Source organism: Camelina sativa, chromosome 20 (genome assembly GCF_030686135.1).
Source record: "Camelina sativa cultivar CO46 ecotype springtype chromosome 20, ASM3068613v1".
NCBI classification, from domain to species: domain Eukaryota; kingdom Viridiplantae; phylum Streptophyta; class Magnoliopsida; order Brassicales; family Brassicaceae; genus Camelina; species Camelina sativa.
Genome location: NC_141899.1, coordinates 29,127,707 through 29,140,569, shown reverse-complemented (window position 1 = coordinate 29,140,569; position 12,863 = coordinate 29,127,707). Strand labels below are relative to the sequence as shown.

The 12,863-nt window shown below is 36.5% G+C and overlaps 1 protein-coding gene and 1 long non-coding RNA gene across 2 annotated transcripts; both read right to left on the bottom strand.

Moving 5' to 3' along the window:
* Positions 1–5,054: 5,054 nt before the first annotated feature.
* Positions 5,055–6,732, bottom strand: LOC147919539 (uncharacterized). The gene is made up of 2 exons (XR_015594004.1): positions 6,436–6,732; positions 5,055–5,702 (listed from the first exon to the last, which is right to left on the bottom strand). It is a non-coding gene; the product is annotated as an uncharacterized LOC147919539 (long non-coding RNA).
* A 3,044-nt stretch (positions 6,733–9,776) lies between these two features.
* Positions 9,777–12,750, bottom strand: LOC104771509 (ureidoglycolate hydrolase). The gene is made up of 12 exons (XM_010496034.3): positions 12,327–12,750; positions 12,144–12,229; positions 11,983–12,057; positions 11,746–11,874; positions 11,587–11,673; positions 11,294–11,502; positions 11,100–11,202; positions 10,931–11,022; positions 10,790–10,852; positions 10,390–10,630; positions 10,100–10,140; positions 9,777–10,008 (listed from the first exon to the last, which is right to left on the bottom strand). Exons 1-12 carry the CDS (start codon positions 12,519–12,521, stop codon positions 9,911–9,913), a joined length of 1,419 nt encoding a protein of 472 aa, XP_010494336.2. The 5' UTR covers positions 12,522–12,750; the 3' UTR covers positions 9,777–9,910.
* Between the last annotated feature and the right edge of the window lie 113 nt (positions 12,751–12,863).

The window sequence follows — 12,863 nt, the reverse complement described above, 5'->3', positions numbered from 1 at the left end:
AGTTCGAAGAGAAGTGAGGATCCTTCTCAAGCAATGAAACCGTGTCCTGAGAAATATAGAATCGTGTCGTCTGGTTCTGGTTCACATTCGCAGTCTAGTCGGGGTAGTTCCCCGGTTAGATCCTGCTGATTCCGTAAAGAGCGTAGCTCTACCTTCACTTTTGGGTTTGAGGATGACGAAGGTTTTTTATTGGAATATAAGAGGTTTGAACAGCTTCTCTCGTCAGAGATTTGTAAGAAGTTGGGTAAATAAAAACAAACCGGTTCTTGGTAGTCTTTTAGAGACGCATGTCTTGGAGGAGAATGCGGCTCAGGTTTTGCAGGCGTCCTTTCCAGGGTGGAGAGGAGATTATAACTATCAATATGCGGAAAATGGCAGGATATGGGTGGTCTGGGACCCCTCTGTTTCTTTCATATGCTATTATAAATCAGCTCAAATAATGCTATGTGGAGTCTTTATCCCAGAAACTAGGGAAAGCTTTGCTATGGCTTTTGTTTATGGTTATAACACTCTGGCTCAGAGGAGAGATCTTTGGGCTGATTTGAAGAGTATTGCTCAGAGTTCCCCAGCAAGAGGGTCACCTTTGTTGGTTGTCGGGGACTTCAATCAAATCCTGACAGCAAACGAGCATTTTTCTGTGTTGTCGCACCCTTTGCCTCTTTCGGGTATGTCAGACTTCTCAAGTTGTTTAGAGGAAACTGATCTTGCTGATCTGCCAAGTCGAGGAGCTTTCTACACTTGGAAGAATAACCAACCAGAGGATCCGGTTTTGAGAAAGTTGGATAGAGCAATGGCAAATGACAGCTGGAGAGTGAACTTTCCTGAAACCTTAGTAGTTTTTGATCCTCCTGGCGACTCTGATCATTCCCCGGCACTGATTTGCACTTCATCACACATCGCAGGGAGTAAGAAGTCTTTCAAGTATTTCTCCTTTCTGTCCTCTCATCCTAGGTTCAAAAAGGTGGTTGATGAAGCCTGGAACTCGGAGATCCTGTATGGTTCAAAATTGTTTTTTTGGCTCAGAGGATGAAGATTGTAAAAGCAGCCTGCAAGCAACTGAACATATTAGGTTTTGGAAATATACAGCAGCGTACCAGGGATGCGTTAGATCATTTGGAGTCCATTCAGGCAGAGTTGCTTAGGTCTCCCTCGGATTCTCTCTTTAGAGAAGAGTTTGTGGCCCGTCAAAAGTGGAATTTCTTTTCCAGTGCTCAAGAATCATTTTACAGGCAGAAGTCAAGAGTGAGATGGCTAGCAGAGGGGGATGCAAACACAGCTTTCTTTTTTAACTCAGTTGTCGCGAATCAAGGTAGGAATTGTATCAAGTACATTCGAGGGGAGGATGGAAAAGGATTTATAATTTGGATCAGATTAAGGATCTCTTGGTAGCGTATTATAAATGTTTGCTTGGCTCGGAGAATGCAGAGGTTACTCCATTGTTGGTGGAAGGTGTAAGGAGTCTGGTTCCTTTCAGATGCACGTCGGGACTGGCGAGCCAACTTCTTGAGTTTCCTTCTGCAGGGGATATCAGGAGAACTATTGCCTCTTTGCCTAAATCAAAGGCACCAGGGCCAGACTGTTTCCCGGTAGAATTTTACAGGGAGGCTTGGGACATAGTAGGTCAGGAAACAGTGGTTGCAGTTCAGGAGTTTTTCACTTCTGGTCATTTGCCAGGGAATTTCAATGCAACAGCCATTACTCTCATACCAAAAACTCCAGGAGCAGATACGATTCCACAATTCCGTCCCATTTCCTGTTGTACGACTGTTTATAAGATTATAGCTAGGCTGTTGAAGCAAAAGCTCAAGCTTTTTATCTCATATGCAGTCCAAGGAAATCAGGTGGGGTTTATACAAGGCAGACACCTGTGTGAGAATGTCCTACTCGCTACAGAACTAGTCAGTGATTTCCACGCCAGCGAAACTAGAACTCGAGGTTGTCTTCAGGTGGACTTGGCCAAAGCCTATGATAATTTGAACTGGCAGTTCCTTGTAAATGTTCTGATAGCAATTGACCTCCCTCCTACATTTATTGATTGGCTCCAACAGTGCTTCACCAGCCCTTCTTTCAGTCTCGCGATTAATGGAGAACTCGTTGGTTTCTTCCCAGGTAAGAAGGGGTTGCGACAGGGTGATCCATTATCATCTCTTCTGTTTGTTCTGGCTCTGGATGTTTTATCAAAGAAACTCGATAAAATTGCTATGAATCAGTCTTTCGGTCCTCATCCGCTTTGTTTGGCTCCTTTGATTACTCATTTGAGTTTTACGAATCATATGCTCATATTCTTTGATGGTCAAGAAGCTTCCCTGGAAGGAATTTTGGCGATTCTAGAGGACTTTAAACAGGAGTCTGGGCTAGGGATTAACAGAGACAAGACGGCTCTTTTTCTAGATGGAGAAAATCTTGAGGAGAACAAATTGATTGCTGATAGAGCAGGGTTAGTTCAAGGCTCTTTCCCGGTTCGTTACTTGGGAGTCCCCTTATCCTCGAAGAAGATGACTAGACAAGATTTTCAACCTCTACTGGATAGGATTCGAGCCAAGTTTAACTCTTGGACAGTGAGGAAACTATCTTTTGCGGGTAGGATTCAGCTGATTCAATCGGTTGTGTACTCCACCATCACCTTTTGGGCCTCTATCTTCGTTCTCCCAAATGGACTACTGGAGGAAATTGAATCTATGTGCAGTGCTTTTCTTTGGAAGGGATCACCGGATTCAGCTCTTGGTGCAAAGGTCTCTTGGGACTCAGTCTGTACTCCAAAAGAAAATGGAGGTTTGGGGTTGAAGAGGTTGGTCAATTGGAACAAAGTCTTGGCTCTCAAATTGATTTGGGTAATTTTTACAAGAGGAGGTTCTTTGTGGGTGTCATGGGTGAGGCTGCATCTAATAGGGAGTCAGTTTTTGGGAAGTCAATGCTACTTCGGCAGGTAGCTGGATTTGGCGGAGTCTCTGCAAGCTGCGGCCTTTAGCAAGACCCTTTGTGGTGTGTGAAGTTGGCTCTGGAATAACATGCAATTTCTGGACAGATAATTGGACTTCCCTCGGTCCTTTGCTGGATATCACGGGAGAGGCAGGCCCAAGAGTCTCTGGTCTTCCTCTTCATGTGGTTGTAGCAGATGCGGTGGTTAATGGTCAATGGTGGATATCCACCAGTAGGAGTCGTAGCCCAATCATTCAGTTACTGAAGTCTTGCCTCCCACCTATCCCCTCTTCGGTTGTTACTCAAGGGGAGGATGAAGATGATCAGTTCTTGTGGAAAATTGGAGATGCTCAGGCGTCTGACTCGTTCTCAACAGCTGCAACCTGGAAATATCTTTATCCTCCAGGGCCTATAGTGGATTGGTTTGACTCGGTTTGGATCAAGGGGAGGATCCCCAAACATTCCTTCATTGCTTGGCTAATCTCACGACACAGACTCCATACGCGGGATCGGTTGGTGCGTTGGGGTCTGTTGGTTCCCTCTGTTTGTCTTCTTTGTAATACTCATGACGAGACTCGACAACACTTATTTTTTGATTGCCCTTACGCTGATGAGATATGGCGACATTTCACTGATAAAGCTCAAGTAGTTTCTCCACTGGAATTTGAGACTCGAGCGAGATGGTTAAGACAACCTTCAAGGAACAAAAATGTGGCTACTATTCTTAGATTGGCTTACCAAGCCTCCATGTATGCTATCTGGAGGGAGAGAAATTCCCGACTCCACCTTGCCACTTCTAGACCCGCTTCTGCAGTTCTGTTGGAAATAAAAACCATTCTCCAACTTCACCTCGGTCAGTTGACACTCAAACAGAGAATCACTCCACCAGCTCCAACTCTGTTGATAACTTGGTTCGGCATCTTTCTTTGAGTATGTCTTGCTTCTTTACTTTCTCCTGTGTAGGTGTTACTCGTTATTGGAGGCACTGGGTTGTATTTGCCAAGTTTTTGGTCTTCAAATGAAAGGTATCTTTTGAAAAAAAAAAAAAAAAAAAAAAAAAAAACTTTCAAAATTTTTTGTCGTGGATTTGTTTTTCCTTATCTTTGACTTTGATGCTTAACAGATTTTGGTTGGGCCAAATTTATAAGTCGAAATCTTAACACTAACCCTAACTGCAAAGTTGAGCCAATCTTTATTGTATTTGATGGTGAGCTATATGGGTCTCTCTAGTAACTAGTAAGGCACCAAAAAAGGGTGTGGAGACGATTTCACTTCTTAACACATTATTGTTTCTTCATTGGCTGTTCTCTACTGGCTGTTGAGCTCTCTAATATTCCATTTAATACATCTGCGAGAGTAAAACCAAACATAAAGGATTGCTATGTAGATTGCAATTTTTGCAAACTTTTCAATGTAGCGACTGATCATCAAAATTACAATAAGCGCATTTTCTAAAAGATTTCCTTGCAAATCTATTATAATATAGCTTTCTTCATTGTTTGTTTTATATGAGTAATAATTTTGGAGATGTTGAAGAACTTTGAATACTAAACCTAAGGTTATTTTAGGGTATCTTTCTATTAGTTAACCCGAGTTTTACAAAGATATATAAATAAACAGTAACAGTTTGAAGTTCTAAAGCAATCTGTATATTAAATTTACTCATCACTGGTTTCTACTTTTCCTTTAACAAAAACTAAAACTAAACGAAAATTGCACTGCACGTAAAGATCTCTTCCAAAGTATGAAGTATGAACACATTACAATTACATGTTTTTTTGCTCTTTAAAGAAAGTAAAAAGAAAATATGATAATATGCGGTCAAGTCAGAAAAGGAAAGTGAAAGTGATGATCGTGCAGGCATGTATAAAATACTACTTACGTAATTAAATCACGATCTTTTTGTTTGTCTCTATGATTTAATTATAAATCCACTAATAATTGCATAATTATGATCAATTAATTGTACTGTACTACTGTTAATCAATACTGCTCTATTGAATTCATTTTTTTCACATCTTCCCTCTCAAAATCATCATTTCGGCGGTGATTATTTTCTCATCTGATGATTCCAATTTGGTCGACCATTTTAATTCGAGTTTTTAGCTATATATAGTACTATTGATATACAAGTATTTTTTTTTTCCAAACTGATTTTATTATAGTAATTCAGAAGCCATGACAATAAGTCATACAGTTTTTAAACCAAGAGAACAATACAGGCACATGCCAATATTAGACGTAGCATTAAGATGAAAACCAAATATTCCGATTCGGTTGACTACTTAGATCAGCATGAGAGGACAACTAGCCACGTCCACGGTTCCCGCGTCCACGGTTACCCCTTCCTCGAGCATTAGAAGATTCTTGTATTTCCTTATTTTTTATGGATAATTGAACCGGTCTTTCACGCAGAATTCGTTGCCCAGCTGGAGTCATTTGATCCATCAACCTCGACTCACTGTAGGAACCATCTGACTCAGTAGACTCTTCATCTGACTCAAGTGAATCTCCATCTGAAAACGAAGACCCGAAATGGTTAAACCTGTTTTTAGTCAAGACATGGCTTACCTCACGTCCAGTAAGAGCATGATCATGTGTGCCTGCAATTTCAGTAACTGTTTCAATTGTGCTAGCCTCCATTACAACTTCAGCTTCAACATTTGTGTGACATTCTGTCACTTTGGTGCTTTGTTCTATGACTTGGATTGGGACAGCCTCAACCACTAGGGCTGTATTGCTTTGGATTTCTGAGACTGCGGCAAGGGGAACCGCTAGAGACTCTGTTTGAAGAGATATTGGTGATACTAAATCAGTGGTGTTAGAAATACTTACAGTAGTAGGAATGATAACAAGTATACATGTATTATACTCTGATAATTGAACTATTTAAATAATTAGTAGGCTATATTATATCTATTATTTTTCCACAACAATACTATTAATCTTATTGACCAAATAAAAACACGTGCATGGGAAGATATATACTCAGTGAAAAGAAAGAAAGCAGTTATTTTTTAGCCAATTTCCACACTGATTTCAGCAAGATTTTTCAACGAAAGTGGTAAAGAGAAGGAAAGGGAAAAAGAGATGTGCCTAATCAATTAAAGCTGCCATTAATTTCGATATCTTCATACCTTTCTTCCTACAATTAATCATCTACTAAAGACCAGTTCATATTGGTAGTATAAAGTTGTGACGTTACAATATTTATAGTTTTGATTACCATGACCATCGATCAACAAGCTGAAATAATATACTGTATCATCAATTCTTGTTTTTTTTTTTTTAACGATTCACGTTAGTCAGAAAATATAATAAACCATTTGACAACACTGTAAACCTTACCAATATATTCACACCAATATGCGAATAGTTTATATACTTTTGTCAAAAGAAAAAAATCGTTTATATTGTTAGGTGGGAGAAAATAAGTTTATTTACTAATCAAGGTTTAAAATCAGGAAAACTAGATATGCCAAAGTTTTTGATATACTCGAAGAATCTATTAGATACCTTATGGAACGGATGACACAAACAGATGAGAGTGTTATGTTCTTTCTTGGCTTGCCGGAGATTTAGGTTGTCGATTTAACGATTGGTCTTCAAGAAATCAAGATTGACAAAGCAAAACGTGTAAGTTGAGGGGAATGAAGCCTGGTCCGACATCATCATCAGCGTCATGAGATGGAATGGTCTCGAGCCAGGCATCATCCACCTGAACTTTTGGCTCAGACAAAGAAGTAAAAAAGACGAAAGAAGAGAGAAGAGAGATGACTAGAGGAGAAGAAGTCTAGACGACCACCGCCATATGCATTTTTAGTTTATTGGGAGGGCTGCCCTTTTATTAGGCCAAGTGCCTGGAGACCATTTTATTATTGAGAATATGCACTAGATACCACAAAAACAAAACATAATTAAGAAAATACCACAATTATACAGTGTTTGTCAGAGAGTACTCTCTCTTCAAATACAATTACACTTATACCCATTTTATATATTACATGTTTTTTTTTTTAAATCTCATATCATTTTACAAAAACAATAAATTCTCTCTCCCCTCATGCACTCTTTTTCTCTTTCACCTTTCTCTATTACTCTTTTTCTCTCTTCTCTTCCCTCATGCTCTCATATCCACTCAATTTTCTCTATTACTTTCTCTCTCTCTTCTCTTCCCTCATACTCTCTCACTCTCTCTCTCTTTTTTCACAATTGACTTTACGAACATATCAAACAACATCAATTCTTCCTTTTCCTGCTTATTTCTTCTTTTCGGTTTTTCTCCTTCAAATTACAGAAGATATATCACTATATGTCTTTGGATTTCAATTTCCGTTGTCATGTTTTTTTTATTTAATTCATGGCATTTTGTTTTGTAACACACTATTATATCAAAATACACATGGCATATTGTACTTTTGTCTTTTGGTTAAGGATAGTTTTGACTTTTCCCTTCTCTAGAAAATGGTAGTTACCAAACTTTTCTGACAATGTGGTATTTACTTAATTTTCTTCCAAAATTGTGGTATTCACTAATATTACCCTTTATTATTTTCCTTTCAGTCAATAAAATAACTTTTAAAAAATTTCATCGAGAAAGAATTATGTAATACTTAGGGGTGTCAAAATGAATTAAAACCCATGGATTTACCTTGTTTGTCTATTATTTAAACGGGTATGGGTTAAGTTTTTATACCCATATAAATAAATGGGTTTTGATAGGTTCGTCCAATGGGTTCGTGGGTTTATCGGGTAAACCCATTAGGGTTATGGGTAACCAATGGGTTAATCGAGAAAAAAAAAATAATATGTATAATATATATATATATATATATATGCATATATTAATATGTAAAATATTTTTTTCTTACAAGTAATTTATGTAAAATATCTAAAATAAATGTTAAGTTTTCTTCTTTGGTAAAAACAAAAAAAAAAAAAAAAATAATTTATATGTCAATGATCTAAAGTAAATGTGAAGTTTTTCTTTTTTTTTGCTGAAAATTAAAAAGGAAAAATATGTATATATAAAAGTAAATGATCTAAAAATAAATGTTAAGCGTTTATTCTTTCGTTCATGTATTACTAATTTTTTTTTCTGGCAAAGGTTCATGTATTACTGTACAACTATACCTCTTTGATAGAAGAGTGACATCTTAAAAAAAAAAAACAAAAATCATACTAATATACAACAACAACAAATTGTGTCTCTCATATGTTGAGACATCAGTTTTGTGTTATAAGAAGTTGACCCATCATTAAGAACACAAAGTAATTGGAAAATAATAATTAATTTTAATTAATACATTTCTTTTTTTTTTGTCATCATTGAATCGACAAGGCCCGATTCATAGCCAAACCCTATTACGTGGAGTAACGTGACTTACTGGAGTCGAACTCCGGTGGAATTGGTCGCAGAGGTGGTGATGTAACCACTTGACTAAAGACACTTCTCCTATTAATACATTTCTTTATGGACAAAGTTCAGTTTTTTCCTTCTTATTACCACATGGAATTTGTCAAATAGAGTATAAAAGTATCAAAATACTAGATTTTAACTCGCAGTAAACCACATGCTTATACTGTTATTACTTTAATTGTTTATAATTTAGGTTGTATGTTGTGTTTGTTTATGAGAATTTAGAAAATTTTATATCAAATTTTATTTTTTAGCATTGTTTGCATCTTTATGTTATTTTGTTGATTGAAAGAACCTTCTTGATTTGGTAGAGAAAATTACAGCGATTTTAGAAAATTTATAGATATTGTCGATTTTATGAGAATAAACTTAATTGATTTGGTCAATTTATCATATTTTACTTATTGAGTTTTGTGCAATTTTATAGTAACTAACATTGTAAATAAAATTTTTAATAAGCATAACTATATGGGTCGAACATAAAATGTACTTCAAAAATGTTAATATATATACACTTATTAATATTTAGTTACTTTTAGGAGATGTAAAAAAAAAATAGTTACTTTAAATCAATTTATATTACATTTAAGAAGTTTATCATAAATAGTTAATAGTTTTGCTTACTTATAACAAGCAATATGGTCTAATTAAATTTACAGATTTAACAACTTTCAGAAAAAGATACGAAAAAAACTATATATATTATTTCAGAGATCAACATTAGTTTTGATATATGTATTGATACAATTATAAAAAGTTGCTATGACAACATTGTCATTTTAGCTAGTGTGGAACCAATTCACCAGAGTGGCTATATTTGGTAAAATTGCCAAAGTAAAGCCAACGTAGAACCAATGTAACGAATTCAATAAATTGGTCATGACAACATTATCCAGTATGTAACCATTATGTAGCCGTTTCTGAGGAATTGGTTATTGGCTATGATAATGGTGTTATTACAAGTCAAATGGGTGTCACTACGCTCAAATTCTGAAACATGGGATACCACTTTTTTTGTCGTGTGTGTATTCCAATTTCAGATCTCCAGCAAGCATGGATAAAAGTTTGGTACACTTAAGTGTCAAGTTATATGTATGAACTGAACGTATACATGATTAGTTTTAAGATTGGAAAGTTATAAATTAAGAGAGGTTTGGTATGTCAAATAAAGACGTATTCCCATTTAAACAATCACATTTCCACTTTAAGAATTTTTTCTATTTACAAGTCAAAAAGAAAGAAAAAGTGTCTTTTGAAAACCATCCGCAATACTATTAGCTGCAGAAAAATTAGTTCCCCATCACAATCGATCTAAGAACTAACTAACATATCACAACTTGTGTCATCATCTTCATCAAACGTCAAATTTATTAGTTAAGAAGTATTGTATCTAAACTTGATAATTACAATAACTTTTAAAGATACTGTGCGACTGATATAACTTGATAAGTGAAGCCACATCATTTATTAACTTTTCTTTACATTGTCAAAGATACATATTTGAGCACAAAGAGAGAAGAAGAGGTAGAAAAGAGAATGTGCAAAGCTTCTGGATGGGAAAGAGGGTTTGCATCAGTCTAAAGAGAGCTTAGCCAGAGTGAGGGAGAGTACCTTTACTCCATTAGCCATGTCTTCAGGAGATGAGTATTCTTCAGGTTTATGGCTGTATCCTGCAAAATATCACACACAACAGAAAGAAAAAAACTTAATGGGGGATGCTGATTCGATCAAGATCACGGTCCCATTGGTTCGCATATATACCTTTGTAGCACGGGATGAATATCATACCCATTGGAGATATCCTGGAAACAGTAATGCAACACAGTTCAGAATCACTCAAAGTAAAAACATTGACAGTAGAAAGTAGACAGATGCATCTAACAGATCTGATCTACCGGCTAAAAATGGAGAAAGAACTTTTAAGTGTCTCCATGGTAGTAACGAAAGAGTTGTTGTTTGTTGCAAACTTGCAAAATTAAGAGGGTTGATGATGCTCCATTTGGGCGTTTAGGGTTGTATTCCCAACATGAAACTTGTGATTTTTGTAGTACCTGGCCATGAAGAGAGAATCATGATAAGCTCGGCTTATCATCTTCTTGTGTGATAAGTTTAGCTCTGTGGCTGCCTCTGCCATTTTCTTGATTATAAGTTTGTCTGAGAGCGCTGGTGGATCTTGATTTACAATCTTGAATTCTGATAGCTTCACTTTTCGTTTTGTAGCTATCGTGTTAGCAGATTCCTGAATTTTCTTGATTACAGTGTTTCTTCTCGCTTCATCAATATCCCTTGTATCTTTTAAAGAACACAAGACCAGGTAAGTCAGGAACTTAGTCTCAACGATCAAAACCAAAACACTCAGAACTACTCTCAACTTCCTCAAGAGCTCAGTTAAAGCATGTATATTTACCCGACTTTCTCTATTAGTATGTGTGATGGAACATAAGGAATTACCGATTTCAAGATGGGATTTGCTTGGAATGCTGTTGATAGCCCCAGGATGTAGCTCCAGAATACCTTAAGACGCAATGATTCATATTGTGAATAAGTTCCATTGAGAGCAAGTTCTTTAGAAATTAGTGAGCCATAACTTACCAACAGTTCCTACAGTATCTATTGACTCTGACTCTAAAACATGTTTCTCCACGGCTAGAGCCAACTCTGCAGCCGCAAGCCCAGCATCATTTCTAAGAAAACCACCATTTATACATTGATCAGTGTACTAGTAATTAAGTAGACAGTTCAGTCGTATAATATAGCTCACCTATATGGCATAAGCACAGCACCAGCATGACCTCCATTGCCTTCAAATTCGACTTTCAAACTTGCTGGAGCAGCAATTGCGGTGACTACACCGATATCTAAACCTGTGGTCAAGTATGATCTGATATAAGCATTAAAATGAAAAAGAGAAAAAGGAAGAAACTATTAAATCCAGAAAAGGGAAATTAACCGGACCTTCGTCTTCAAGTATAGGTCCTTGTTCGATATGCAACTCTATGAAGGCAAAATAACTTCCTTTCTTCAAGAACACACTAGATAAGTCGTCATCTTTGTCTTCTGCGTATCCAGCTGATCTAGCTGCTTCTATAAATGAAACATTGTGGCCATCAACAACAGTAGTCTTTAGTGCCTCTGCTAGTTCTTTGCTCCCAGCAAGTAAGCGGCTGTATCAAGAACGTTTACATGTAAGACAAAAAGAAACAAAACCCTGATTGGTCAATTGTTCATACATATCAAAATAAGAGTACCTTCCTAAACAACTGATCCCAAATCGGGTTGGTTCTTCAGATGTGAACAAGACTATCTCCAGAGACCTCTTCGGCTTAAACCCCGACCTTATAAAAACAAAGATCATCAGGAGATACAATCTTAGACTTCACTTTCTATAATCCAAAGATTCTTGATACCTTTTCAAAACATTGATAGCTTCAACTGCACCCAAAACACCAACAACACCATCATACTTGCCGGAATATGGAATAGCATCTATATGAGAACCAGTGGCTACAGCAGGAAGATTTGGTTCTGAACCATCCCTAAGAATGAAACCAACACATCAAATGAATCAGATAATCAAACATACAAATCAACAAAAACTTATCTTTATAACGAAACAATGAGCAACTCAAAAGAGAGAGCCAAACCATTTGCCAAATATGTTACCAACAGCATCTTCTCTAACAGTAAGACCAGCAAGTGCCATCAAATTCTTCACATACCTTAACCAAATCAACCAAGAATTTAGATTAACAAAAAAATCTATACTTTATGATTACTCAATCAAGTAACACCTGGTTCAAATTACCGTCGAGCCAAGACATCTTTGTCAGTATAAAGAACTCTGGTGACTGATGGAGAAGGAGCATCAGAGAAATTAGAAAGCTCATCTATCTAAAACCAAACCAAAACAAAATATCAAAACTTTAGAAATCTACTGTTCTACTTAACACACAACCGATTAAGATTACAAATCAAACTCCTAATGAACCTGTTTTTGCAGTCCTTGAGCATCAACGGAGAGTGAAGAAGCGAGATTGATGGAACCGAATTGAGCCGGTTCGTGAATTGGGTATCCGGAAAAATCCTCCATTGTTCTAATTGATTCATGTTGTTGTTGTTGAGCTAAGCTTGAAGATAGAAGAAGGCAGATAACAAGCAGAGTAATAGAGCAGAAGCGTTCCATTTTTATTTTTATTTTTGTTTTCCTTGAGTGTTTTTGATTCTGAGAGAGAGAGAGAACACAAAATAAAGTTCATTTATATTTGGTAACTTTATTTTTGGGAAAATTAATTAATTAACCGTATGATTGAATTATGATAGCAACCATTATTATTGTCCAAATTGTTTTTTCTGGGGAATCCTCAAAACTCAGTGGGGAATCTGACAGAGTTTTGTTGTACTCTACTGATTCTGATCTCATCTCGAGTAGAAAAATAGTACTACTCTTTTAAATTAAAAATTAAAAATTGAGTTGATATGTTTAGAAATCTTTGTTCTTTTTTGTATCATTCATTCATTCTTCGAT

Excerpts from the sequence above, each read along its gene's own strand:
- LOC104771509 (XM_010496034.3), bottom strand. The coding sequence starts at position 12,521 with ATGGAACGCTTCTGCTCTATTACTCTGCTTGTTATCTGCCTTCTTCTA. Across the intron at positions 10,141-10,389 it reads GATTCTCTCTTCATGGCCAG|GATATCTCCAATGGGTATGA; the intron begins GTACTACAAAAA and ends TACTGTTTCCAG. Across the intron at positions 10,009-10,099 it reads ATTCATCCCGTGCTACAAAG|GATACAGCCATAAACCTGAA; the intron begins GTATATATGCGA and ends GATATTTTGCAG.